This window comes from Pelophylax lessonae (genome assembly GCF_965119305.1).
Source record: "Pelophylax lessonae genome assembly, chromosome: 4".
In the NCBI taxonomy this organism is placed as follows: domain Eukaryota; kingdom Metazoa; phylum Chordata; class Amphibia; order Anura; family Ranidae; genus Pelophylax; species Pelophylax lessonae.
In genome coordinates, this window is record NC_138771.1 from 305,618,170 (window position 1) to 305,643,879 (window position 25,710).

At 40.8% G+C, this 25,710-nt stretch overlaps 1 protein-coding gene across 1 annotated transcript in view; it reads left to right on the forward strand.

The window, feature by feature from the left end:
- LOC309553515 (EF-hand calcium-binding domain-containing protein 6-like) overlaps positions 1–25,710 on the forward strand; it is a gene marked incomplete at both ends in the record, with an annotated part of 129,871 nt that overhangs the window by 46,762 nt on the left and 57,399 nt on the right. Inside the window, 5 exons of the mRNA XM_082254753.1 lie at positions 2,836–2,933; positions 7,386–7,460; positions 16,545–16,611; positions 19,974–20,128; positions 21,798–21,932. Of these exons, the coding sequence (XP_082110879.1) occupies positions 2,836–2,933; positions 7,386–7,460; positions 16,545–16,611; positions 19,974–20,128; positions 21,798–21,932 (530 nt within the window). The remainder of the gene's footprint in view (positions 1–2,835; positions 2,934–7,385; positions 7,461–16,544; positions 16,612–19,973; positions 20,129–21,797; positions 21,933–25,710) is intronic.

The following is a 25,710-nucleotide window of genomic DNA, read 5'->3' on the forward strand; positions in this document are numbered from 1 at the left end:
AAAGATAGCTGGATCAGGGAGGAAGTTGTTATCCTAGGTTGGCTGCAATTAGTGGGGTGGAGAGTTGTATGAAATGACAAATCTACTAGTGAAGTTATCCTTTAACCACTTCAATGCCGGGCACTTTCACCCCCTTCTTGCCCAGACCAATTTTCAGCTTTCAGCGCTGTCACACTTTGAATTACAATTGCAATGCTCTACATAAATGACATTTTTATCATTTTTCCACACAAATAGAGGTATTTAATCACCCCTGAGGACAGAAAATGTTGAAAATAAAAAAGTTTATCTTCATTTCTGTCAGTAAATTTTGTAAATAAGTATTTTTCTCCTTCACTGATGTGTGCTGATGAGCCGGCACTGATGGGCACTGATAGGCTGCACTGAATGGCACTGAGGAGGTGGCACTTATGGGCACTGATGACGATGAGGTGGCACTGAAGGGCACTGATAAGATGGCACTGAGGTGGAGGCACTAATATGCCACATTGATGGGCACTGATAGGTGGCACTGATATGCGGCACTGATAAGCACTGATATGCAGCACTGATGGGCACTGATAGGTGGCACTGATGGCCACTGATAGGCGGCACTGGTGGGTGACACTGATGGGCACTCACGGGCAGCACTGATGGGCGGCACTGATGGGCACTCACGGCAGAACTGATGGGCAGCACAAATGAGCAAGCACTAATGGGCACTGAATAGCATCACTAATGGGCACTGAGTGAGGTCACAAGAGGGCACGGATTGGGGGTCACTGATGGGCACTGACTGTTGTCACTGATGGGCATTGATTGGTGTCACTGATGTACACTCTTTTTTGCTTTACTGTAATCAGGGCACTGATGATCAGTGCCCTGATTACTTGTCCTGGACTCCCCTTTGAGGAGGAGCCACTGATCGTCTCTCCTCGCCACACAATCTGACAGTGTGAGGCGAGGAGCGCCGATAAACGGCACTTCCGCATTTACATGCGACTGGCTGTGAATGGACACAGCCGATAACATGGGTAAAGAGCCATGTCGTTGGCTCTTTACCAAAATCGAGGTTGCGCCGTGTCCTAGGAACACAGCACAGCCTCGACCACTGTGCTGCGCACCTCGTGGACGCGCGACAGTGGCCATTCTAGGGCGCCGTCATATGACATCCTCCCAGATCGAGAGCTGCACTGCTCCGCCGTCATTTGAGGGTGGGCGGGGCGTCAAGTAGTGAAAGTGTTACTAAACCCACAACAGTAAAATCAGTGTGTATGTGCAGTAAATCGTGCTTGTTATACTGACTGTGGAGCCTAAGAGGTTAAACTGACAGGTAACACACCTACTACAGTGAATTAGAGTTCCCCCACTCTGGATGAAGGAGCACAGGGGGAACCTTTGGACAGCAGCATTGTCAGTCTGGGGGGAGGGGAGTGTTCAATGCACTAGCAGATTTAAATATACTAACATACTAAAGCCGAACTCCAGCTAATACTTTATAAGCAGTTATAGCAACAGTTTTTTCCCTTTTGCGATAAAAGTTTTACATTAATAAATAAAAGCTGATCATTGTAAGCACCCCTTTTACTTTTAATGTTTTGTCACATCTCTTTAACTGATACATTCTGCTGGAGAGCTTGTTCTTTTGAAAATCAACACACTTTCTGGCTGGACCACCAGATCCAGAAAATAGAAATAAGAAAGCCTAAAAACGAAAATTAATGCAGCCATGAGATCTAAGAAATGGTAAACTGCAATAAAATACTGTACATGTTTTCTTTTGGGCTTAATACAGCTTTAAAATAATAAGGCTAGACATAAATAGCCATAAATAGACAGATTGCTTGCCTTAAATGGATTTTTATAAAGCCTTCATCCATCAATGCCAATTTAGTTGATCTCCTAAATTGGATAACCAGGAGTATTTGATGTCTGTGCTCATCCTGATTTACGTGTCAATGGAGGATGGAGGGTGGTGTTTGCTATGGTTATGATCATCCACACCTCTGGTAGTTATAGTCACATGTATGCAGAGGAGCATCTAATTTTTTTTTTTAACACATATGTACCTGTTAGGCACATTATATACACCTAAAAGGACATGTTTGAAATTGCTAAAAAAAAAAAAAAAAACCCATATATACATACTTTCCTTCATGCTGCAGCCGTTCCATGCTGGAGAGCTGACATATCACATGACCACTGATCAATTAGCTCTCAGTCTGCTCAAAAAGTTGAACAGTTATAGTCAATCACTGTTTTCCCCCTGGCTCCAGCTGGAGCCTTGGGAGGGGACAGGCATGGCTGGCTCCAGCTCTCAGCTGCACAATGAAAGGCGGAGCCAACTGTCAATCAGGCAGCCATGTGGATCCTGACAATATTGTTGGGATCCTACCCTAGTCTAGTTTGCCTCTGTCCCTTAAGCTGATAGTGAGCAATAGTTTGCTGTCAGCTGACTCTGGGTCACAGGAGTACGTTAATAAATGTTATCCTGTGAACATAAATAAAAGTACAGCCAAAGAAGGTTTAGCCATATCTCTCTTTTAAATTATTTTGCACAGAAATTATTGGTTAGATACAAATATAAAGGAACTACTGCGCTTACTAAAAACAAATTATTGGTGTTTTCCTAATACTGCACAAGTGTAATGTAAAAAAAGTCAAATTAGATGCAAAAGAGCAAAACGGAACAGTAATTAAACAGAAAGGCCTAACAAACGATAAGACATTGCAAGATGGAAAAAAAAAAAACAGTAATAGAAATAATATTTTATGAGCCTTGTTGCTTGAAGTTGGTGTGCAGGTAATCTTTTCCATTGTTATGAAAACGGATTGTACATTTTTTTTTTTTCACAGATCATTTCCATAATTAAGGAGAAGCTAACTAATTCTCATACTTATATTTACCAAATGTTTCGGAACAATGATCCCAAGGGACAAGGGACAATATCCAGGTAACAAAGATTAACAATTTATCTTCTATACCAAAGAAATATATTTTTAATCATAGTGACCATTCATTTTTTCTTGAAATTTTATGTTTTCATTGATGTAGAGTACAAACAATAATGTAAGCCAACTAATATATATAAATATTACATTTACTATGTTTTTTTTAGTAAAATGTATAGAATTTAATAATGTAAAAAGCACCTACCGTATAATAGACTCCACATATAAAACGCCTCACACAAGCTAATTATTCAGATAAGATGTCTGCATTAAAGAAGATATCCCTGATAAACAACAGATGGGAAGATGGCTTCCCTCATTTAAATGAGCTGCTCTGGTGGCCACAGCACTTATCATCCTTTTTTTTTTTTCGTTTTTTTTTTTTTTTTTTTTTTTTTAATCGTCTTGAAACACATTGTAAAATGTTAATTCAAAGTGACCCTGTCAGTAGGTGTTGGATAAACCCTGTAAAGCAGGGGTGGGGAACCTACGGTTCGGGGGCCGTATGCAGCCCGCAAAGTCATCTGGTCCGGCCCCCTGTGCAGCTGAGTCTCTCAGCTGATCTGTCAGAAAGGAGCCGATGCTTCCTGTATAGTTCCTGCTCCGTTATGACAGTCTGATTGAGTCACAGGAGGAGTGATATCAGATGCACTCCGCCTGTGACCAATACTCGAAACATCACCTCTTCTTCCAGCCTGGCACTGCTACACTTCTCCTAGCCAGCATTTCCCGCCAGCAGCACACATAGCAGTACCAGCCAGAGCCAGCAGTACCAGCCAGAACCAGCAGTACCAGCCAGAACCAGCAGTACCAGCCAGAACCAGCAGTACACACAGAAGAACCAGCCAGAACCAGCAGTACCCACAGCAGAACCAGCAGTAAAAGCCAGAGCCAGCAGTACCAGCCAGAGCCAGCAGTACCCACAGCAGTACCAGCCAGTGTCAGCAGTACCCACAGCAGTATCAGCCAGCAGTACCTACAGCACAGTACCTGCCAGCAGTACCAGCCTGAGCCAGCAGTACCCACAGCAATACCAGCCAGCAGTACCAGCCTGAGCCAGCAGTACTAGCCAGCAGTACCCACAGCTCAGTACCAGCCATCAGTACCCACAGCAGTACCTACAGCACAGTACCAGGCTGAGTCAGCAGTACCCACAGCAGTACCAGCCTGAGCCAGCAGTACCTACAGCAGTACCAGCCAGCAGTACCCACAGCAGTACCAGCCTGAGCCAGCAGTACCAGCCAGCAGTACCCACAGCACAGTACAAGCCAGCAGTACTAGCCTGAGCCAGCAGTACCAGCCAGCTATACCCACCAACAGTACCAACCAGCAGTACCCGTCAGCAGTTCTTTTCAAAACTTACCACCACAAAAAAGTAGACTGCGTTCCAGACTGACCGACGCAAACCCGGAAACCAGTTGCGAATAGCAACATCATCAATACCAGCTAACATCACAAACCTCACCAAATAGAAGCAGTTGCAGCCATCACATTAGGGGTGAGTTAATTAAATGTTTGACCAAATATAACAGGCTAATTTTTAAGGTGATAATTTTGTACGGCCCCTGAATGATTTTATAAATACCCAAATGGCCCTTGGCAGAAAAAAGGTTCCCCACCCCTGCTGTAAAGGAAGAGGAAGAATACTTAAACTTCCAGTGTATGGCAAGGGAAAGCTTTACTCTCTTCATTAGATACCGGCAGGGCAGAGCTGATATCTAACACTTCCTGGTGTGTCGAATAGCGTGTCCTTTCCCTCCCCCAATGCTCTGTGCTTTCTCCTGGCCAAACCCTACATCACTCTTGTGTTCTGTACTGATTTAAGGTTCCAGAGGAACCACACAGTGCTAACACACCCAGAGGTTTCAGATATGGTATCCCCTGACACATGCTGTGCTTTTCTGTGCCAACCCCACACCATTACTGTGTCAATACTGCAAAGATTACCCACGCTGCCCACAGGAAAGGTAATTCCTCTTCGTCTTTAACATTGTTATTTTGCTAAAAATTGTAGGGTATCTTACTCACACTGGAGCTGATTTACTAAAAAATGGAGAGTGCAAAATATGGTGTGGCTGTGGAAGCCGATCAGCTTCTAACTCCGTCTTGTTCAATTAAGCTTTGACAAAAAACTGCACCAGATTTTGCACTCGTTAGGTTTAGTAAATCATCCCACTTAGTAGATATGAAGTGGTTTAGACAAGCTACAAAACATCTTTAACATTACAGAAAAAGTCCAGTTGAATGTGATTAACTAGTACTAGACATACCATGACCTGGGATGAGAACCTTCTCAGACTTATTGTGCTCTATCTTCTGCCAACTAGCGACAGGGTTACCTAACGAAAATAACAATATATTTTATTGCTAGCTTTTATGTCTGGTTTCCAAGGATGACATTCTTAATGCTTTACTGTGGTGCTGCTGTAACCTGAAAAAAAAAAAAAGATAAAGAGAGCTCATACCTGCTTTCTCATGGGTTTGAGAATGTTGATTTGTGTACACAAAAATACATTTGACAATTGGCATATTAACACAGTTGGTCTTTTATCACAATAGCTGACAGCATGAAAATAGAATTTTGTCTGATTTATGATTTCTCTTATAATTTTGTGAGCAGTTTTATCTCTAAAGGCAGGTCATACATAATGCAACTTTCTTTCCTTTAACCATAGGCCAAAGGAAAAAAATAGCTTGATTCCCCCTCCATCAACACAGTCAGTGTGGTTGAAGGAAAGAAAATTGCATAATGCGTGACCTGCTTTAGGGATAAATAATTAGAGAATCCCTCCCGCAGCGCTATTGTGTTCTGCCAGCAGGGAGTGTGTGGAGCCTTCCCCACCAGCAGAATACAGTGATCACTGCTGGCTGCTCTAGCCACTGGCAGTGATTAGGCTTAAGTTATAACTTAAGCCAGCCATAGATCATGCAATTTTCTTTCCTTCAACCACAGGTTAAAGGAAAGAAAATCGCTCAATTCCCCCAATCAACACAGTCAGCGTATATGGGGGGAATTCCTTCCACTGCTATTGTATTCTGAAGGCTTGAGGTTTTTCCGCCGCCAGAATACAATGATACAAAATATAAAAAAGTAGCCCTGAGTTCCAAAGTGCATTAATTCATCCCAATGTGCAAAAGAATCTGAAAAAAAGGAATTATCTATATTCACAATTCATACGAAAAGTGCAATATGTGCATAAACAGGTGTAACAAATATTCAGTATTGCAAATGATAGTCAATACAAATAAATGGAGATATATGACGCTATCTCATAAATATCAATCAAAAGTACAACGTGTATGAAATATAAATGTGATATACAGCAATGTTCATATAGTTTTAATATGCAAATTAGGTGTTGCAGAAAAAAGTCCAGATGGAAAGGGAGAACGTATCTTCCAAAGCTGGAAACCAATAGGCAGACTTCTGAATAACTCCACCACTGTGTAAAAAGAGATCACAAGCCACTTACCAGAGCGCCATGACCATTTCATTACAAATGGTCATAATACGCATGGAATCAGACACAGGTGCTTATCAAAGCAGCAAATGATTGTATGTATCCCAGGTACAGCAGAACAGCTTCACAAATCTCTTCTCATTTTTCATTTAAAAAGCGACATTTATAAAAGAAAAAAGTCCAAACATAGTGTAAAACTGTCTTGCATATTTAATAGCATCAGGTATTGCACTTACATACAGATGATTTCGTCAAGCGTGTAACACATAAAAACTACAGCCGGAAACAGGGGGGCTTGTGAGAGTGTAGTGTAGCCTACGCCCCTATGCGTTTTGTCATACACTGACGTCATAAGGTGAACTACTGTGGTGCTGCTGAAACCTAAAAAAAAAGATATCGAGAGCACATACCTGCTTCCTCATGGGTTTGAGAATGTTGATTTGTGTACGCAAAAGACATTTGACACTTGGTATATTAATACAGTTGGTCTTTTATTACAATAGACTATAGCCACCACCAGCAGTGATCACACAAAAAAACCAACAGGCTGCCTTTACTGGAGTTAATCAAAAGATCCACTTCAGTACAACCAGCCTGCCCACAGATAATTCGCACTGCTGAACCAGTCAAATTTCGATCCATCTATGGCTGTCCTTTGTCCTTAGACTATAGTCATTTCTCTCAAAATAAATGCCCTTTCTTGTTCTGTGATTATTTCAGATCATCTGTAAAGGAGCTGCACAACTAAACAAAAAGGTAGTTGAGATAAAAAACTAGGTACTTAAACTACTTATTTCCAAATCACAGAAAGAAGAGTAGTCATCTTTTTGATACACAAAACAAGCAACAACAATCAAAGTGTTTCCTTAATAAAATAATTGATACAAAAGATAAATTTGCATATACCGTATAATTGTGAGGATCTACATTGCAATACAGAGAAATCGATATGTATAAAGCATTAGTGACTGTATCACGTTTTATTATTTATAGGGAAGCACTGACAAGAGTTCTTTGGAATATCTGTGGGTTTTTAACTACACAGCAAATCAACAACCTACTCAGCAGGTATTACAACATTATAGTAACAAGTCTATATTTATTTATATCTGCATTGATTTACATCTATGTTTATTTATATCTGACCTTTATTGAAATTATTCAGTATATTATTTATGCATTTAGGAACTTCACTATATAGGACTGTCATCCAACAATTTTGATTATGCAAATGTTTTTTTCTGTTGGATCCAATATAGTAATATTATATATATATATATATATATATATATATATATATATATATATATACTATACAGTGGTGATCGAATGTTTGGGCACCCCAGGTAAAAATTTGTATTAATGTGCATAAAGAAGCCAAGGAAAGATGGAAAAATCTCCAAAAGGCATCAAATTACAGATTAGACATTCTTAAAATATGTCAACAAAAGTTAGATTTATTTCCATCATTGACACTTTCAAAATAACAGAAAACAAAAAAATGGCATCTGCAAAAGATTGGGCACCCTGCAGAATTTATAGCATGCACTGCCCCCTTTGCAAGGCTGAGACCTGCCAGTGTCATGGATTCTTCTCACTCATCATCTGGCAAGACCAGGTGATGTCAATCTCAAAGGTTTTAAATGCCGAGACTCATCTGACCTTGCCCCAAAAATCAGCACCATGGGATCTTTTAAGCATTTGTCTAGAAAACTGAAACTGAAAATAGTTGACGCTCACAAAGCTGGAGAAGGCTATAAGAAGATAGCAAAGCGTTTTCAGATGTCAATATCCTCTGTTCGGAATGTAATTAAGAAATGGCAGTCATCAGGAACAGTGGAAGTTAAAGCAAGATCTGGAAGACCAAAAAAAAATATCACACAGAACAGCTCGCAGGATTGTGAGAAAAACAATTCAAAACCCACGTTCGATATGGCAGACACTGGAGTTGTGGTACACTATTCCACTATAAAGAGATACTTGTACAAATATGGTCTTCATGGAAGAGTCATCAGAAGAAAACCTTTTCTATGTCCTCACCACAAAAATCAGCATTTGAACTTTGCAAATGAACATATAGACAAGCCTGATGCATTTTGGAAACAAGTTCTGTGGACCGATGAGGTTAAAATTGAACTTTTTGGCCGGGATGAGCAAAGGTACGTTTGGAGAAGAAGGGGCACAGAATTTAATGAAAAGAACCTCTGTCCAACTGTTACGCATGGGGGTGGATCAATCATGCTTTGGGGTTGTATTGCAGCCAGTGGCACAGGGAACATCTCACGAGTAGAAGGAAAAATGGATTCAATAAAATTTCAGAATGAAAGAATGAAATGGAAACCTTACAAACAATTGTCTCTGAATAAAATTTCAGCAAATTTTGGATGGTAACTTGATGCCATCTGTGAAAAAGCTGAAGTTAAAGAGAGGATGGCTTCTACAAATGGATAATGATCCTAAACACACTTCGAAATCCACGGGGGATTATATCAAGAGGCATAACCTGAAGGTTTTGCCATGGCCTTCACAATCTCCTGACCTCAACATAATTGAAAATCTATGGATGGACCTTAAAAGAGCAGTGCGTGACAGACAGCCCAGAAATCTCAAAGAACTGGAAGACTTTTGTAAGGAAGAATGGGCAAAGATACCTCAAACCAGAATTGAAAGACTCTTGGCTGGCTACAAAAAGCGTTTACAAGCTGTGATACTTGCCAAAGGGGGCAGTACAAGATATTTACTTTGCAGGGTGCCCAAACTTTTGCAGATGCAATTTTTTTGTTTTCTGTTATTTTGAAAGTGTAAATGATGGAAATAAAATCTAACTTTTGTTGACATATTATAAGAATGTCTAATCTGTAATTTTGATGCCTTTTGGAGATTCTTCCATCTTTCCTTGGCTTCTTTCGATCACCACTGTATATATCTATTTTTTTTTATTATTATTATTATTTATTTTGTTAAGGGAAAAAACTGTCTCCTCTATGAACATTGCAGAGATTTTACCAAACTTTGTTGCAGATTCCTACCTTTTGTTATTCTGAAGAAATAATTTGATTGTCTGCGTCCAATGCGCAAGATGAATGTGATTGGGGCTAATTTTATAATTATCAGTCAGCTGCTGCACTTGCAGGGTTCTAATAAGGAAAGTTGCAGGGTGTGCATCTCTTTAGATGTGATTTCCCTTTGGAAGTATTTCACAAAAAATGAAATTTTGGTTGCAGGGGATGCTTAAAATCTTACTTGTATCTTAGTGCAGACCTCTGGCAATATTCTGTGTACAGAACACCTCCAGGTTGCCATATTTAATGCATTTTATAGAAAATTACAGAGCTTCAGATTGAAAAGGAAAGTTATTTTTTAATATTTAATTACAATATGACTTCTGTCGCAATTGTATAGGCAATATCATTTTTTACATTTGCTATCTATTTTTTTTCCCACTAATGCAGAGTTAGCCTGGTTCACACAGAATTGACTTGAATCGCACAGAATTGAACGACAAGGGAAATAACATTGTTTTCAATGATGTCTGTTCACTTAGATGTGACTCAGCATGAAGTGATTTTGGAAAAAAGATTCTGTACTACTTTGTTGCAATTCCAGTGTTATTTTTGCCCCGATAGAATATACAAACCACATCCAAGTTGCATCCAAGTAGCACTACATAATTGCACAGAAAGTTGAATCAAAACCGTATGGCAGCAGTGTGAATCTAGCCTTACTCTTTAGGTAAAAAAATGGTTTTGTAATTTCTTTTGTACGTATTTCTGCAATATACAACAGTGCTGATCTGCCTCACTCAGCAGCTGCTAATGACAACAGGCACAAAGCTCCAATCTATAGACCTGACACAATGATACTGCCTCTGTTACTTGATAGGACAGATACTGGGAATGTTCAGTGCTCTCTGCTGCACTGTGAGGCTAAATAAGCACTTGGTAGAAGGGAACGAGAACTTAACGCCATGAATTATTGATGAAAAAAGTGATATTTATTGTCATTCTGTCCACCTGCAGCAATTTAATAGCATGTTAAAAATAATTTATTTACTATGGCTATAGTAAAGAAAGTCAAGGTTGGGTTATGCTGTAAAGCAAAGAGCCAAAGGGGCTCGAAATAAACGACTAAAACACCTAACTGTTTATACATAGCTAACCTTGGATCATGTCTTGTTGGAAAGAATAATTAGTAAACCTAAACATGCAGAGAGCTAAGCCTTTTTATAAGTTATTACAGATATTGGTATGATGATGTTTGCAGTAAACCATGGCAAACATAATTCAGTTCAGTGCGGCTGTTAAAAGGTGGGTGCTATAGGCAGGGCCATATTTGAACACTATGCAGCCTGCGGTACACTTGAATGGCAAAACTTTTTATGCAAGCTTCACCCCCTTCGTAGCATACAATTGTTTTAGTAAAAACTGAAGCTAGACTTTATGAAGGAAGCATGGGGTCTGCTTTATACTCCCAGTTTATAGCGTTCAGACCTACAAATAAGTGAAAAAGGGGACATTTTCATGCTTCTTGAATCTTCTGACACCTCTCAGCATCTCTTCCACTCCCTTCCCTCTATAATTCTCTTTTTGAATTTAGCCACAAGTGTCCACAACTAACCAAACTGACCAAAAGAGGGAATTCAAATAAGTAAATAGTTGTTGCTTGGTGCTGCCTCCCACCCTTACCCTGCTGCCCTAGGCATAGGCCTACAAATGAAAGAATAGCAGAACAGTGGTGCAGGAGAGCTCTCATAGGGGGTCATTTACTAAAACTGGAGGGTGCAAAATCTGCTGCAGCTCTGCATAGAAACCAATCAGCTTCCAGGTTTTATTGTCAAAGATTTATTGAACAAGTTAGAAGCTAATTGGCAACCATTCACAGCTGCATCAGATTCTGCGTGCACCAGTTTTAGTAAATCTCCCTCATATTGTAGTATATAAAACATAAAATGCAGCAGCGAAATCATCTGCAACTGTGTCAAATAAATGGTTAGTCCAGCAAACCACCCCTCTCCTACAAGTGGCACTTGTCATGTGCTGTCTTCTATGCTGATCAGAACCACCACTCTAGGATGGAAAAAAACAAGGACAATTAGAAGATGTTTCATGAAAAATCTCATCTTCCTCAGCCTAACTAGCGCAAATAGCCTCCAAGATTGATAAAGACTGATAAAGACTGAATGGAAGGAACCCCGTAAATGCCTTAATAGCCATTAAACCAGACCAGCCCAATAATACATAATTTCAGTGGTGGGATTCAAAAATTTTAGTAACCAGTTCCAACTTTCCCAGCAGAATGACCAGCGTGCCCCCTTTCAATGCACAGTGACCAGCGTGCCCCCTTTCAATGCACAATGACCAGCGTGCCCCCTTTCAATGCACAATGACCAGCGTGCCCCCTTTCAATGTACAGTGACCAGCGTGCCCCCTTTCAATGCACAGTGACCAGCGTGCCCCCTTTCAATGCACAGTGACCAGCGTGCCCCCCTTTCAATGCACAGTGACCAGCGTGCCCCCCTTTCAATGCACAGTGACCAGCGCTGCATCCCCCCTTTCAATGCAGAGAGACCAACGTGCCCCCTTTCAATGCACAGTGATCAGCACTGCGTGCCCCCCTTTCAATGCACAGTGATCAGCGTGCCCCACTCTCAATGCAGAGAGACCAGCGTGCCCCCTTTCAATGCACAGTGACCACAGCATTGCCCCCAATCATTGCAGAGTGCCAGCCACAGCATTGCCCCCAATCATTGCAGAGTGCCAGCCACAACATTGCCCCCAATGATTGCAGAGTGCAAGCCACAGCATTGCCCCCAATGATTGCAGAGTGCCAGCCACAGCATTGCCCCCAATGCCCAATGATTGCAGAGTGCCAGACACAGCATTGCCCCCAATGATTGCAGACTGCCAGCCACAGCATTGCCCTCAATGATTGCAGAGTGCCAGCCACAGCATTGCCCCCAATGATTGCAGAGTGCCAGCCACAGCATTGCCCCCAATGATTGCAGAATGCCAGCCACAGCATTGCCCCTAATGATTGCAGAGTGCCAGCCACAGCATTGCCCCTAATGATTGCAGAGTGCCAGCCACAGCATTGCCCCCAATGATTGCAGAGTGCCAGCCACAGCATTGCCCCCAATTATTGCAGAGTGCCAGCCACAGCATTGCCCCTAATGATTGCAGGATTGCAGAGTGCCAGCCACAGCATTGCCCCTAATGATTGCAGAGTGCCAGCCACAGCATTGCCCCCAATGATTGCAGAGTGCCAGCCACAGCATTGCCCCCAATCATTGCAGAGTGCCAGCCAAGCATTGCCCCCAATCATTGCAGAGTGCCAGACCCAGCATTGCCCCTAATGATTGCAGAGTGCCAGCCACAGCATTGCCCCTAATGATTGCAGAATGCCAGCCACAGCATTGCCCCCAATGATTGCAGAGTGCCAGCCACAGCATTGCCCCTAATGATTGCAGAGTGCCAGCCACAGCATTGCCCCCAATGATTGCAGAGTGCCAGCCACAGCATTGCCCACAATGATTGCAGAGTGCCAGCCACAGCATTGCCCCCAATCATTGCAGAGTGCCAGCCACAGCATTGCCCCCAATCATTGCAGAGTGCCAGCGATCCCCCCGCGAGACCCATGCACTTACCTCACGGACGGTCTCGCAGCTTCTCTTCAGTCCCCGGCTCCCCGCGTCTCCGAGTCCTCAGTCCTCCCGTGGCGCCTCCTCCTCATCCAGTGGCACGGTGTTTGCCTTTCGGCCAATCAGGAAGTGGGAGGACCCGCTCTCTGATTGACACGGTAGAGGATCCGTGTGACAATAGCGAATTCTCATTCGCTATTGTCACAGAATGGGCGGGTCGGGGCGTACTGCTCCGCCCCCTGGCCGCCACGTCTGCGGCTGCGCGGTCCGAGCGCGGGACATTCAATTGTACTGCGCGTCCTTAGACGCACAGAGGGATTCAGCCGGTTCTGCAAACTTGCAGAAAGTTAGTAACCGGTTCTATGGAACCGGTGCGAACCGGCTGAATCCCACCACTGCATAATTTCCTTCATAGTTCACAAAACACACACTCTCAACATGCCCAAAACCTTTGGTAACAGATAAATGAATGTTTTAGGTTGGAGAAACTTCTACATACATGGAAAAATCTATACCTATTACAAATTTATATAAATGGGTATAGATAGGTGAAGGTGAAGCCCATCATACAATTTAAAGGAAACTGACTCATATTAACTTCTATTAAATAAATTAAAGGTAAAATCTAAAAGAGTGCACCATTTACCCTAACAGAACAGTTTCTACTTAAGATAAATAAATACAAGAAATGGTGTATATTATTATTATTTTTATTTCAGGTACTTATATAGCGCTGTCAATTTATGCAGCGCTTTACATACGTATACATTGTACATTCACATCAGTCCCTGCCCTCAAGGAGCTTCCAATCTAAGGTCCCTAACTCACATACATACACAGTAGGGCCATTTTTTTTTTAATACAGGATCCAATTAACCTACCAGCATGTCTTTGGAGTGTGGGAGGAAACCAGAGTACCCGGAGTAAACCCACGCAGGCACAGGGAGAACATGCAAACTCCAGGCAGGCAGGTAGCGACCCTCTTACTGCTAGGTGAAAGTGCTAACCACTACACCACTGTGCAGCCCGCATATAAGCATATACAAATATAAAAGCAGCTGTAATAATAACTCCTGTAAATCAGGATTTCTAAGCAAAGGACCAGTTTATTGTACTTCCGATTTTAGGGAAGCTGGACTGTGGCTACTAGGAGTAGAAAATGCCCCGTGTCAGTGGGAGGAATAGTGCCCCATCATTGGTTTTATTGGGAGGAATAGAGGAAAAGTGCCCCATTGTTGGTATCAATTGGAAAAATAGTGCCCAATTGATGGTGTCAGCAGAGGAAATGGTGCCCCACCATTGGAGGCAGTTGGTGGAATAGTGCCCCAAGGGCCAGATAAAGGCAAGCACATCTGGCCCCTGGGCAGCGGTTTGAAGACCACTACTGTAAATCATGGCAGTGATTAATAATAATAACAGCACTTGATTAAAAATGCAGTAGTGACCATCATAAGAAATCACAGAGAAGAAAAAACAAATAACCCTCTTTAAAGTGATTTTACTCAATAAGATTCTCCTATTGGCCAAGTCACCTGCATACACAAAAGTGAGTACACCCCTCACATTTTTGTAAATATTTTATTATATCTTTTCATGTGATAACACTGAAGAAATGACACTTTGCTACAATGTAAAGTAGTGAGTGTACAGCTTGTAAGTGAGTGTACAGCTTGTATAACAGTGTAAAATTGCTGTCCCCTCAAAATAACTCAACACACAGCCATTAATGTCTAAACCGCTGGCAACAAAAATGAGTACACCCCTAAGGAAAAATGTCCAAATTGGGCCCAATTCGCCATTTTTCCTCCTTGGTGTCATGTGATTCGTTAGTGTTTCAAGGTCTCAGGTGTGAATGGGGAGCAGGTTTGTTAAATGTGGTGTTATCGTTCTCACTCTCTCATACTGGTCACTGGAAGTTCGACATAGCACCTCATGGCAAAGAATTCTCTGAGGATTTGAAAAAAAGAATTGTTGCTCTATATAAAGATGGCCTAGGCTATAAGAAGATTACCAAGACCCTGAAACTGATCTGCAGCACGGTGGCCAAGACCACACAACAGTTTAACAGGACAGGTTCCACTAAGCACAGGCCTCGCAATGGTTGACCAAAGAAGTTGAGTGTACGTGCTCAGCCTCATATCCAGAGGTTGTCTTTGAGAAATAGGCCTATGAGTGCTGTCAGCATTGCTGCAGAAGTTGAAGGGGTGGGGGGTCAGCCTGTCAGTGCTCAGACCATACGCCGCACACTGCATCAAATTGATCTGCATGGCTGTCGTCCCAGAAGGAAGCCTCTTCTAAAGATGGGGCACAAGAAAGCCCACAAACAGTTTGCTGAAGACAAGCAGACTAAGGACATGGATTACTGGAACCATGTCCTGTGGTCTGATGAGACCAAAATAAACCTATTTGGTTCAGATGGTGTCAAGCGTGTGTGGAAGGTATAACATAGGAAGGTGGAAGGTAACATAGAGTACAAAATTGGAGGAGCACATTGCAAACTCTTTCATGGGAAAAGATCTACCTTTATGCCTGAAAACAACGTTTGGCCACGTGTCACATGAGCATACGTGAGACAGTTTGCTCTCTATTGTATAGTGTTGGGTGTTTCTCTGAGATGATGGTGTATGTTCCTGTTTTGAATATTCTTATTGTTTATTTACCTATCCTTTTACACTACAAGTGCAATATATTTAATATACATATATTTTAAGGGTCTTTAGATGCATTTTTTAGTTGTCTGTTTGAATCTTTCTTTTAGACAGGCCTACAATTGCCATTGTGGTAAATACAGCCATGATTACAGGTTATAGAAAGCAGGGGTTTTGCACATTTGTCTTACCAGAGACAACTGTTAAATTTGCCCAAAAAAATTTGATTAGTTCTCTTACCCATTGAAGCTCAATTCTGCAAAACATTAATGATCATGCTGAGAAAATTAAATTGCTTGAACCACTTAGGGGAGTTAATACCCCCCTCTTCTGCTGCCAGCACAATTGGCTGACACTCCATTGCCGAAAAATATGAAATTATCTTTTGAAATTGATACTACCAAGGGTATTAATCTTCTGGATCTCCCCTCCTTCCCCCAATCGACTAAGTGATTTCTTCCAGGGACCCCAATGTCAATAGTGTGTCCTTTTGGAGGTCAGTGAGGGGAGCCAATCAGTGGAGCAGGGGACCAGGAGAGTGACACTTCAAGAAGTGTTGAGTTTAGAAGACAACTTCATCCTGGGGCCTACTTTTTGAAGATTTTCTCAAACAGGGTCAAATTGTGGGCATTAATATTAAATGTATTTGACAGTTTAGTTTTTTGCAATCAAAACAGACATATTTAGAGGAGTTAAATTAACATTATGATCATAAGAAAAAGGATTCTTTATAAGAGAATTTAGCATGGCCTTCTCTTTCATGGCTAGCTTTATTCAGCAAATAATACCGTATATAAATGAGTAGATATAGACTTACATTGTTCAAGTCTGATTCACATAATAATAAAAGTACTTTATTTGATACAGATTAAATCTATCTGGGCATTCTAACATTTCTTTTGGGGATTTCAAGAATTGTTTTCAGAGTAAAAAGGTAAAGTCATCTCAAATGTGTTGAAATGTATATAAATTGTAAGAAGTAATAGAAAATTAAATTTAAAAAAACTAAATACTTTCTCACACTATGTTGTTATGTTTTATGACAGATGATATTCCATTGTTTTCTTATGTATATTTAACTTTCACTTAAACCAAATAAAAATCTATTGAAATCTAAAAAAAACTAAATAAGACTGAATTATCTGTCCTTACCAGTCTGCTTACTACCTCGCTAATCCTTTCAATAACCCAATCAAAATTACTTTTTGGTTGCACACAATTGTCATGACCCTTCTCTTCTAGGAGTCACTTGGACTTGAAAAACTCTGAATCAATGATGTAATCAACATAAACTCATAATGCATTACCCCAATTTTGTCAGGTCTGTAAGAAGTTAATAATTCCCATGTCTATGGTTACTCATGGACAGCACCTGATCCCCAGGGCTGACTGAGCTTATAGCTTATTAGTCACACTGAATGCATGGCCACTGCAGTGCATTAGTAGGAACTGAGCTGATGCACCAAATCTGGCACAGCATAAGGCTTAATTTTTTTTGTGCAAACTTTATTGAAATTTTACAAAGTGACATTTCAGTAACTTCTATTGGACTCAGCATGGTGCAATACAGTGAATTGTTGCACTGCGCTGCACTAACAAAAGCACTGTACTCTTTTTTTTTGTTTTTACCTAATTTTGGTTTGTCAACTATATAATTGAAAGTGTTTTATTATCTGTTTGATAAGTTCAAAGTATACTTATTGATCCTGCCAGAATTCCAGTGAACTAATATAGTAATTGTCTGTGTTAACTGTTATTGATTACATTGTTCTCTGATGACTGCAGAACCATGCCCATCTATGTTATGGACAATAAGGGAAGAATGGAATTCCATAGTCTTTTTTTCTGTTGTAAATATATTAAGACTCTGCGCTTGTGGTCTATTTGGATATATAAAAAATAAATAAATATATAAAAGTATTAGGCTGCAGCCTCCCTAAACTATAGTCAAAAGACTATACGATAAATGGAAAAAGAGGGTAGGAAAATGGCGCTGCCTAGTGGAGAAAGATATTATAAGGTGCTAGTAAAGTGCTGGTATGCTAGATAAAATATAATGCACTGTAAATCCAATGTGAGAGAAAGCACTATAGATACATCTGAATAGTATGAACCAAAAACGTAATGTGACAAAAGTGTCACTGATATAAGAAGTTAGGTGGAGATGGTCAGCCTCGAACCTACAGCAGAGGGAGATGCATTAATCAGAGGATTTGTGCACAAACGCACTAGACCATGGTGCTATGTAGAAGTTAGGTGGAGATGGTCAGCCTCGAACCTACAGCAGAGGGAGATGCATTAATCAGAGGATTTGTGCACAAACGCACTAGACCACAGTGCTATGTGGAAGTTAGGTGGAGATGGTCAGCCTCGAACCTACAGCAGAGGGAGATGCATTAATCAGAGGATATGTGCACGAACGCACTAGACCACGGTGCTATGTTAAGAATGTTACTGGCAGAATTACCATGTAAAAATAAAGGAAAAAAAAATGAAAAACAAATGTAGCCACATATACGCACTAATAAACTGAAATATATTACATTTTAGTTTAAATATTTATTTTAGACATTTCCTGTCCATAATCACTTAGTATGTTCATGTGAGTAACAAAAAAAAAAAACTTTTGGCATTCCTATTAGAAGTACCTTATAATATAAATGGTCATGTTATTCTGTCTGGATTGATAACGGGAAAATACACACTCTATATAACCCCGCAGGGGATATATAATGCCACTTGAATAGAGAAATATTACCTTGTAGGTAGCTGCTCTAAAAAAGCAAACTTAATACTTGTTTTTAGAGCACAGGCGCATTTTAAGTAAACATATATAACGGTAGTTGGAGGCAGGTCATGGTGACAGCGTGGTTGTCAAGTCCTTCATGTTTCCATCCTTGTTGGGTGCCAAGCAGGGACCACATGAGAGGCCTACCTCAGGGTGGGTTCTCCTGGGCTACGCTAGGCACCTGGGACAGGTTCACTTTTATATACATGGGGTACCTTTACTCTTGTGCTGTTTTCATCAATGCCCTGGGACAAGGCTGAGGCTGCAATGGGGGAACACTCAACTTTAAGTTGGGCCTCTGCTCTTAGAGATAAATGTACACCATGTACACCTACATCATAACTGTTCTCCAGTTAACTCTCAAGCCCCTGTGTCAATGTACAGTGTCTCTGTGATTTGCATTTAGGAGGAACATGCTGAACCTTGTCCACATCCACCTTTACAGCATATCACTGCTACCGCACTCCCAGTAAGGGTATGGGGTCCTGCCATGCACATAGAGCGGATTTAATGCCTGCTTTGAAAAAGAACGTGATGGGAATTCCAAAAATGTAGAGTTGTCCCCAAAACAAGGGAAATTCCCTCTCACTTTCGAAAATGTCCTTGGAGAACTCTCACTTTTTTTTGTTTTAATTCTTACTTTATCCCCCAAAGGGGATCAAGTGCATATTGCACTTTGTCCCATTCTGATAGATGGCCACATTGTGAAGGAAAAACACCTCTTTATTTATGTTGATGCTGGCTTTAGCTCCACCCCAGTTTGAAGCCCAATTTATGGACATTGTTGTGGGAATAAGTACAGTCTTTCTGTTCAAAAACTGGTTGTAATATTTAAATGCAGAAAAATCAGGTCCTCTGCTCTTCCAGATAGGGGTGTGATGTGTGCTGTTTAACGGCACTGTGCCAACTTCAAAATTGATGAGCAGAAATACAATGCATTTGGCTTGTAAAACAACTCCCATGTATGTATCCCATGCCTATAGGTCAGCCTTAACACACCAAGAACTTGTGTGCATGATTTAATGTTTTCTATACACACTGGTTAATTTAACCAAGAGTGAAAATTACTTGTTTTGACAAAATTATCTAAGCAGATTTGTTCAAAACAATGCAAAAGAAATAAAAAAGACAGTAAATGCAAATGGACATTCACACAGTGCATTGTATTAAACATTTTTTCCGTTGCTTCATTAAAAATATTTGTGCCTTTCATCTCAAAAGAAAAAAGCACATTGCTAGAAGTAGTCATCTGTGTCTAAGGGGTAAAAATGAGTATATAACAAATAATAAATTGCTGTTTCACCATTATCTAATTTTTTCAGGATGCTCTAAAAAAAAATCATCTTGCGTCTATGACAGCTAATTAGTGTCAGTTTCTATGAAAAAAAAGTCATATTGTTTGCTGCAGCGGACAAATCAATACACTGGCATTTATTTATGTTGCTCTAAATAAAGACATCTTTTAAGAAATAATATCGATTTCCATTATGTTTTATTACCTTTACCAGGCTCATAATACTGAATGGATAAAGCCAACTGCTGCTAAACATCTGCAGAGAAATGTTGGCAAACAGAAAGGCACTGAGGCCAACATGAACAATACATGTAGTGACAGTGACAATGACAGCATGTGGAAAACACTAGCAGATAGAATAAAGAAAAGGTAAGTTACTTTTATATATAGAGGGTAAAATGAGTAATGAACTTGTCACCATTTTTCTAGGTAAATATCTTTCTAAAGGTACTATTGACATGAAATTTTCACCACATGTCGGCAACAACCCATGCAATCCATACTTACAAATAAAGCAAAAAAAAATAATACGTTCAGAAATTATGTTATATGTAATGAAATGGAATGACACAAAAAAATATTAATCACGCTAATTAAAATCTATTTAATACTTCGTACAAAATCCTTTGTTGGTAATGAGCTTCAACACAACTCCTGTATGGAGAAACTAGTCACATGCATTGCTCAGGTGTGATTTTGGCTCATTCTTCCACACAAACAGCCTTCAAATCTTGAAGATTCCGTGGGACTCTTCTATGAACTGTGATCTTTAGTTCTTTCCATACATTGTCTATTGGATTCAAGTCAGGTGATTGGCTGGGCCATTCTAGCAGCTTTATTTTCTTTCTTTGAAACTAATTGAGAGTTTTCTTGGCTTTGTGTTTGGGATCATTGTCTTTCTGAAATGCTTCATTATCCTGGTAGATGGCAGCAGATTTTTATCAAAAATGTCTTGATACATTTTTCCATTTATCCTTCCTTCAATGACTAGAAGTTTACCAGTACCCTATATCTATAAAACAGCCCCACATTATGAAGTTCCGACCTCCAAACTTCACTGTTGGTAGGGTATTTTTCGGGGTGATGTGCAGGGCCATTTGATCCCCAGACATGGTGTGTATTATGGCATCCAAAGATTTCAATTTTGGTCTCATCTGACCAGACTATATTCTCCCAGTATTTTACAGACTTGTCTAAATGGGTGTACATACAGGCCATGGGGGTTGAGTGCAGTACTTATTGGTTTTTTTTTTTTAACAATTGTACCTGCTAATTCTAGGTCTTTCTGAAGCTCTCTACAAGTGGTCCTTTGCTCTTGGGCTACTCTTCTGATAATGTTTTTCACTCCTCTGTCAGAAATCTTGTGAGAAGCACCTGGTTGTAGTCGATTTATGATGAAATAATGTTCTTTCCACTTCGGAATTATGACCCCAACAGTGCTCACCGGAACATTCAGAATTTTAGAAATCATTCTGTAACCAATGCCATCAGTATGTTTTGCAACAATAAGGTTGCAAATGTCTTAAGAGAGCTCGTTGCTTTTACCCATCAGTTGAGACTGAACCAGCTGATATTAATTTGCACTGACAAGGGGCAGGATTGCTTTTTAACTGCTGATAGATTTCAGCTGGTGTCTTGGCTTTCCATGCCTTCTTGCACCTCCCTTTCATCATGTGTTCAATACTTTTTCCCTGTGTCATTCCATTTTATTACACATAACGTCATTTCTGAACTTATTTGTTTTGGTTTCTTTGTATGTACGGATTGCATGGGTTGTTACCGACATGTGGTGAAAGTTTCATGTCAATGGCACCTTTAGAAATACATTTACTTAAAAAAATGGTAGCGTGCTCAATACTTTTTTTACCTGCTGTATGTACGTAAAAAAGAGCTATGGAAACAGTGAATGGAAGAGCTGATTTACTGAAGGATTTATTTTCAACCCAGCCTATCTGGGTTTACATTAATGTAAAGTTGTGCCCTAAACTATAGTATGAAATTATCTTAATGTATATATTTTTTTTCATTTCTGGGTCAGCATATCTCTGAAGAAGTTTCTGCCCCCATCTTGTTTTCAGCCATCTGGACTGATCACTTTCCAACAATTTACAGAAGCACTGATATGCATGGGCATAGAGTTCTCTGAGGATGAGCTAGCCAATTTATGGACAAGGTAAAGCACATTTACAGTGGAATAATATCCTTTTGATGATGTAAATGGACCATCTGTCCTGGTCAGGTGCCAGTATATAGATTGAGTTGGGAATCACCCAGAATGATAGAGTTTCAATTCTGCTACTGATTTTTGTATTTTGTCTAAAAGCTTGTATGCAAAACATAATAACATACAGTAGAATACAGCTTGTAAAAATATTTTCAAAATTTTTGTATTCTAATTGACCTTACTCAATCAGTTCATTAGTATTTTATTACACTTCTTATTCTTGTAAAACAGAGGTGTCAAACTCAATTTCATTGCTTTCACAGCATTATGGCTGCCCTCAAAGGGCCAGTTGTATCTGTAAGAGCATATAAATATATCTACTCTTTATCATATTAAAGTGGTTGTTAAGTCTGGTTTTTTATCTTAATGCATTTTATGCATTAGGATAAAAGGCCTTCTGTGTGCATCAGCCCCCGTCATACTTACCTAAGCCCCATCTAGATCAAGCGATGTTGTAAGAATATCTCGGGTGCCCGTACTCAACTTCTCATAGGCTGAGACAGCAGCATGGCGCCTTTGGCTCCCGATTCTGCCAATAAAAAGTCAGTCAGCCAATCAGGAGAGAAAGGGGACTGGGCCGCGGCTCTGTATCTGAATGGATACAGGGAGCTGTGGCTCCACTCGGGTGCCCCCATAGCAAGCTGTGGGGGCACTCAACAGGAGGGTGGGGCCAGGAGCACCAAAGAAGACCTGAGAAAATGAGGATCTGGGCTGCTCTGTGCAAATCCACTGCACACACAGAACATGGAACTGCAATTATTTTAGTAAATATAAACTGCTAAATACCTTTTCTCATCAGCAGTATATAGTAGTCAGGCCAAGCACTAGTTAAAGCATTTAGGAGGAGTTTTCATTCTCCTCTGTCTGTCTTATGAGGCTGCATGACCCCTAACCTTATGTCTGGCAGTGCTGATGTGCCCTGTGCTGATCACCTGCACCCTACCAAAAAAAAACACACCAAACTGAGCATGTGCAGAGTGTCCCTAAGAATCTGTACTATCAGCAGATGGATTGGGGACAATAAATGAAGGGGAGGATCAGCAAAGAAAGTATCAAGCAGCCTTTTTACACAATACATAGGACCCCTTAGGTTTCACAGTGAGTATAACAAGCATGCTTTACTGCATATACAGACCGATTGTACTGTTGTGGTCCCTGAATGTATATGAGAGGTCCCTGAATGTATATGAGAGGAGTCTGGGAGATGTAGAAAGCTCTCGCTGGGACGCTCTGCTCAACAGGTTCTAACAAGATGGATGCTGGATTCCGGTACAGAGCATCATTCAATCCTCTGCAAGGTTCCCCTTGCACCAGAGGTAAAAAAAAAAACAGCAGTCATGTGACTACAGCTTAGTAGCTGCACCCACAGCCCCTGTCTACACATTCGATACTGTTTTCCTAAAGTAGTGATTCTCATCTATATTCTCTGTTGTTATTAAGTTTTATATAGACTATGCTATGCAGCCAGGGGCGGACTGAGAACACTCAGGGCCCCTGGGCAAAATAAATCAAGGGCCCCCTTCCAGGCCCCACCTATATTCCGCCTCCAGCCACACCCTTGCCCTGCCTCCAGCCACACCAATTTTATTTGGGTACAGTGTCGCACGACCGCGCAATTGTCCGTTAAATTAGCGCAGTGCCGAAACGCAAAATATGGCCTGGTCATTAAGGGGGAAAATCTTCTGGTCCAGAAGTGGTTAACTGATGTAGTTTTAATAAAATGGTGCATTATAAAGATGGGTCTTATTACACTTATAAGCCATGCTGCTCCTAATCTTGTGTTTTTATATAATGTATGGCTCAACGACAAGGCCTCTATTTTAAATAATTGTGCTCTATGTGCATAAAAATATATATCTAAGTGCTTAAATTGGTGGAGGTGTATACTATATATCACCAACCACCTACATGAGTATGTGCTAAATACCGGTATTTATAAAGCAAAAACACTGTGCAATCACGTATCTAAATAACAATCACATAAAGTGCAAATAGCTGAACCAATATAAGGTGCCAAGTGCAAATGTGCTAATGTACACATACAGTATATGACTCTTGTGCTCACAACAGTTCCATAAAGTTCTTGTGCAAACAATATGGTGATACTAAATCACAAAGTGCTGGTTATTCCACTGCTGAAATTATAATTCATGTGCTATCAGCAGTCTCACAAAGTCCTTGTGTAAACACAGAAATGATAATGAATCTCAAGAAGTGCCCAGTGCCAAACAAGAAGTGATGATCAATCACAAAAAGTGCCCGGTGCTCCACTGTGTGCTCCCCTCTCTGCTAGACCCTCCGGGTATCGAGTGGGTAACTGCACACTATACCGCTGCAAGGTTTGAGTGATTCCTGGTTGCGGTATCTTATCACTCAATTACATCCCCATAAAGTATGGCCATGAAAAGAAGAGATCCTCCATAGTGTATATACTGTATTTGTACATTAGCACATTTGCACTTGGCACCTTATATTGGTTCAGCTATTTGCACTTTATGTGATTGTTATTTAGATACGTGATTGCACAGTGTTTTTGCTTTATAAATACCGGTATTTGGCACATACTCATGTAGGTGGTTGGTGATATATAGTATACACCTCCACCAATTTAAGCACTTAGATATATATTTTTATGCACATAGAGCAGCGCTGATACATTAAAATCTCTATTTAAGGATTCATCCTTTTCTCAGCAGCAGCTTAAAACAGATTATAAACACATACAATTGCACTAAATAGGTTATATTCCTGAGCGCAGGTTTACTTGCACAATTTCTATTTGAAATAAAGCTCCACGCAAAAGTCTCTCCTCTGAGGAATATTGTGTACATTTGCATTATACCACAACATTTTTATAAAAATATATGAATCATATATTTTTCATTCATATATTTTTATTAAAATTTTGTGGTATAATGCAAATGTACACACTATTCCTTAGAGGAGAGACTTTTGCGTGGAGCTTTATTTCAAATAGAGTGAGGCTATATAGGACACAAAAACTACTAACAATTTGTCACAAGAGATTAGAGAAGGGAACAAGCAGGTGAGGTCAGGAACTCGCCTCCGGTGCGGTGCAGTGAGGTGATGACCGTTCGTTACCCGCGGCTTCTGGAGGCGGGGCACGTCGACGTCACATCAGTATGCGACGCCGACACGCCCCCGCTCACAGGGCACCATACAAAGTAACCCAGCGCTGGGTCCCTCCTTCCACCTACACATCGCCGTCCGCCGGGCCTGCTCCTCTCCTCCCACCTACGCATCGCCGGCCGCTGGGCCCCGCTCCCATCCTCCTACCGATGTATCGCCGGCCCAGATAGCCCGATGTTTTCTCAGAGACAACATCGGGTGAGTTAATTCTGTACTGGGCGGTGGGCCCCCTTCAAGGCCTGGCCCCCCTTCCCGGCCTGGCCCTCGGACCACGTCCGAATTGCCCGACCGTTCAGTCCGCCCCTGTATGCAGCCACATGTTACCTTGACTGAATCACAGAGCATTGCTTAATGTCTGTGCAGCTTTCATAATCTGTTTTGTATCATTCCTAGTGTATGCATGCGTTTTGCCACCCTGAGTCTGTTTTGCATTATTGCACCTGTTAATAAACTGCAAATTACATTTACTCACTATTTTATTATTTGGCTGAATACCTTTCCTGTTAAGATACTATTAAGAAAGTGCCATAGTTCTGGAAGGGTGTGTGTTCCTAAACAATACAGTTTATTATAACAC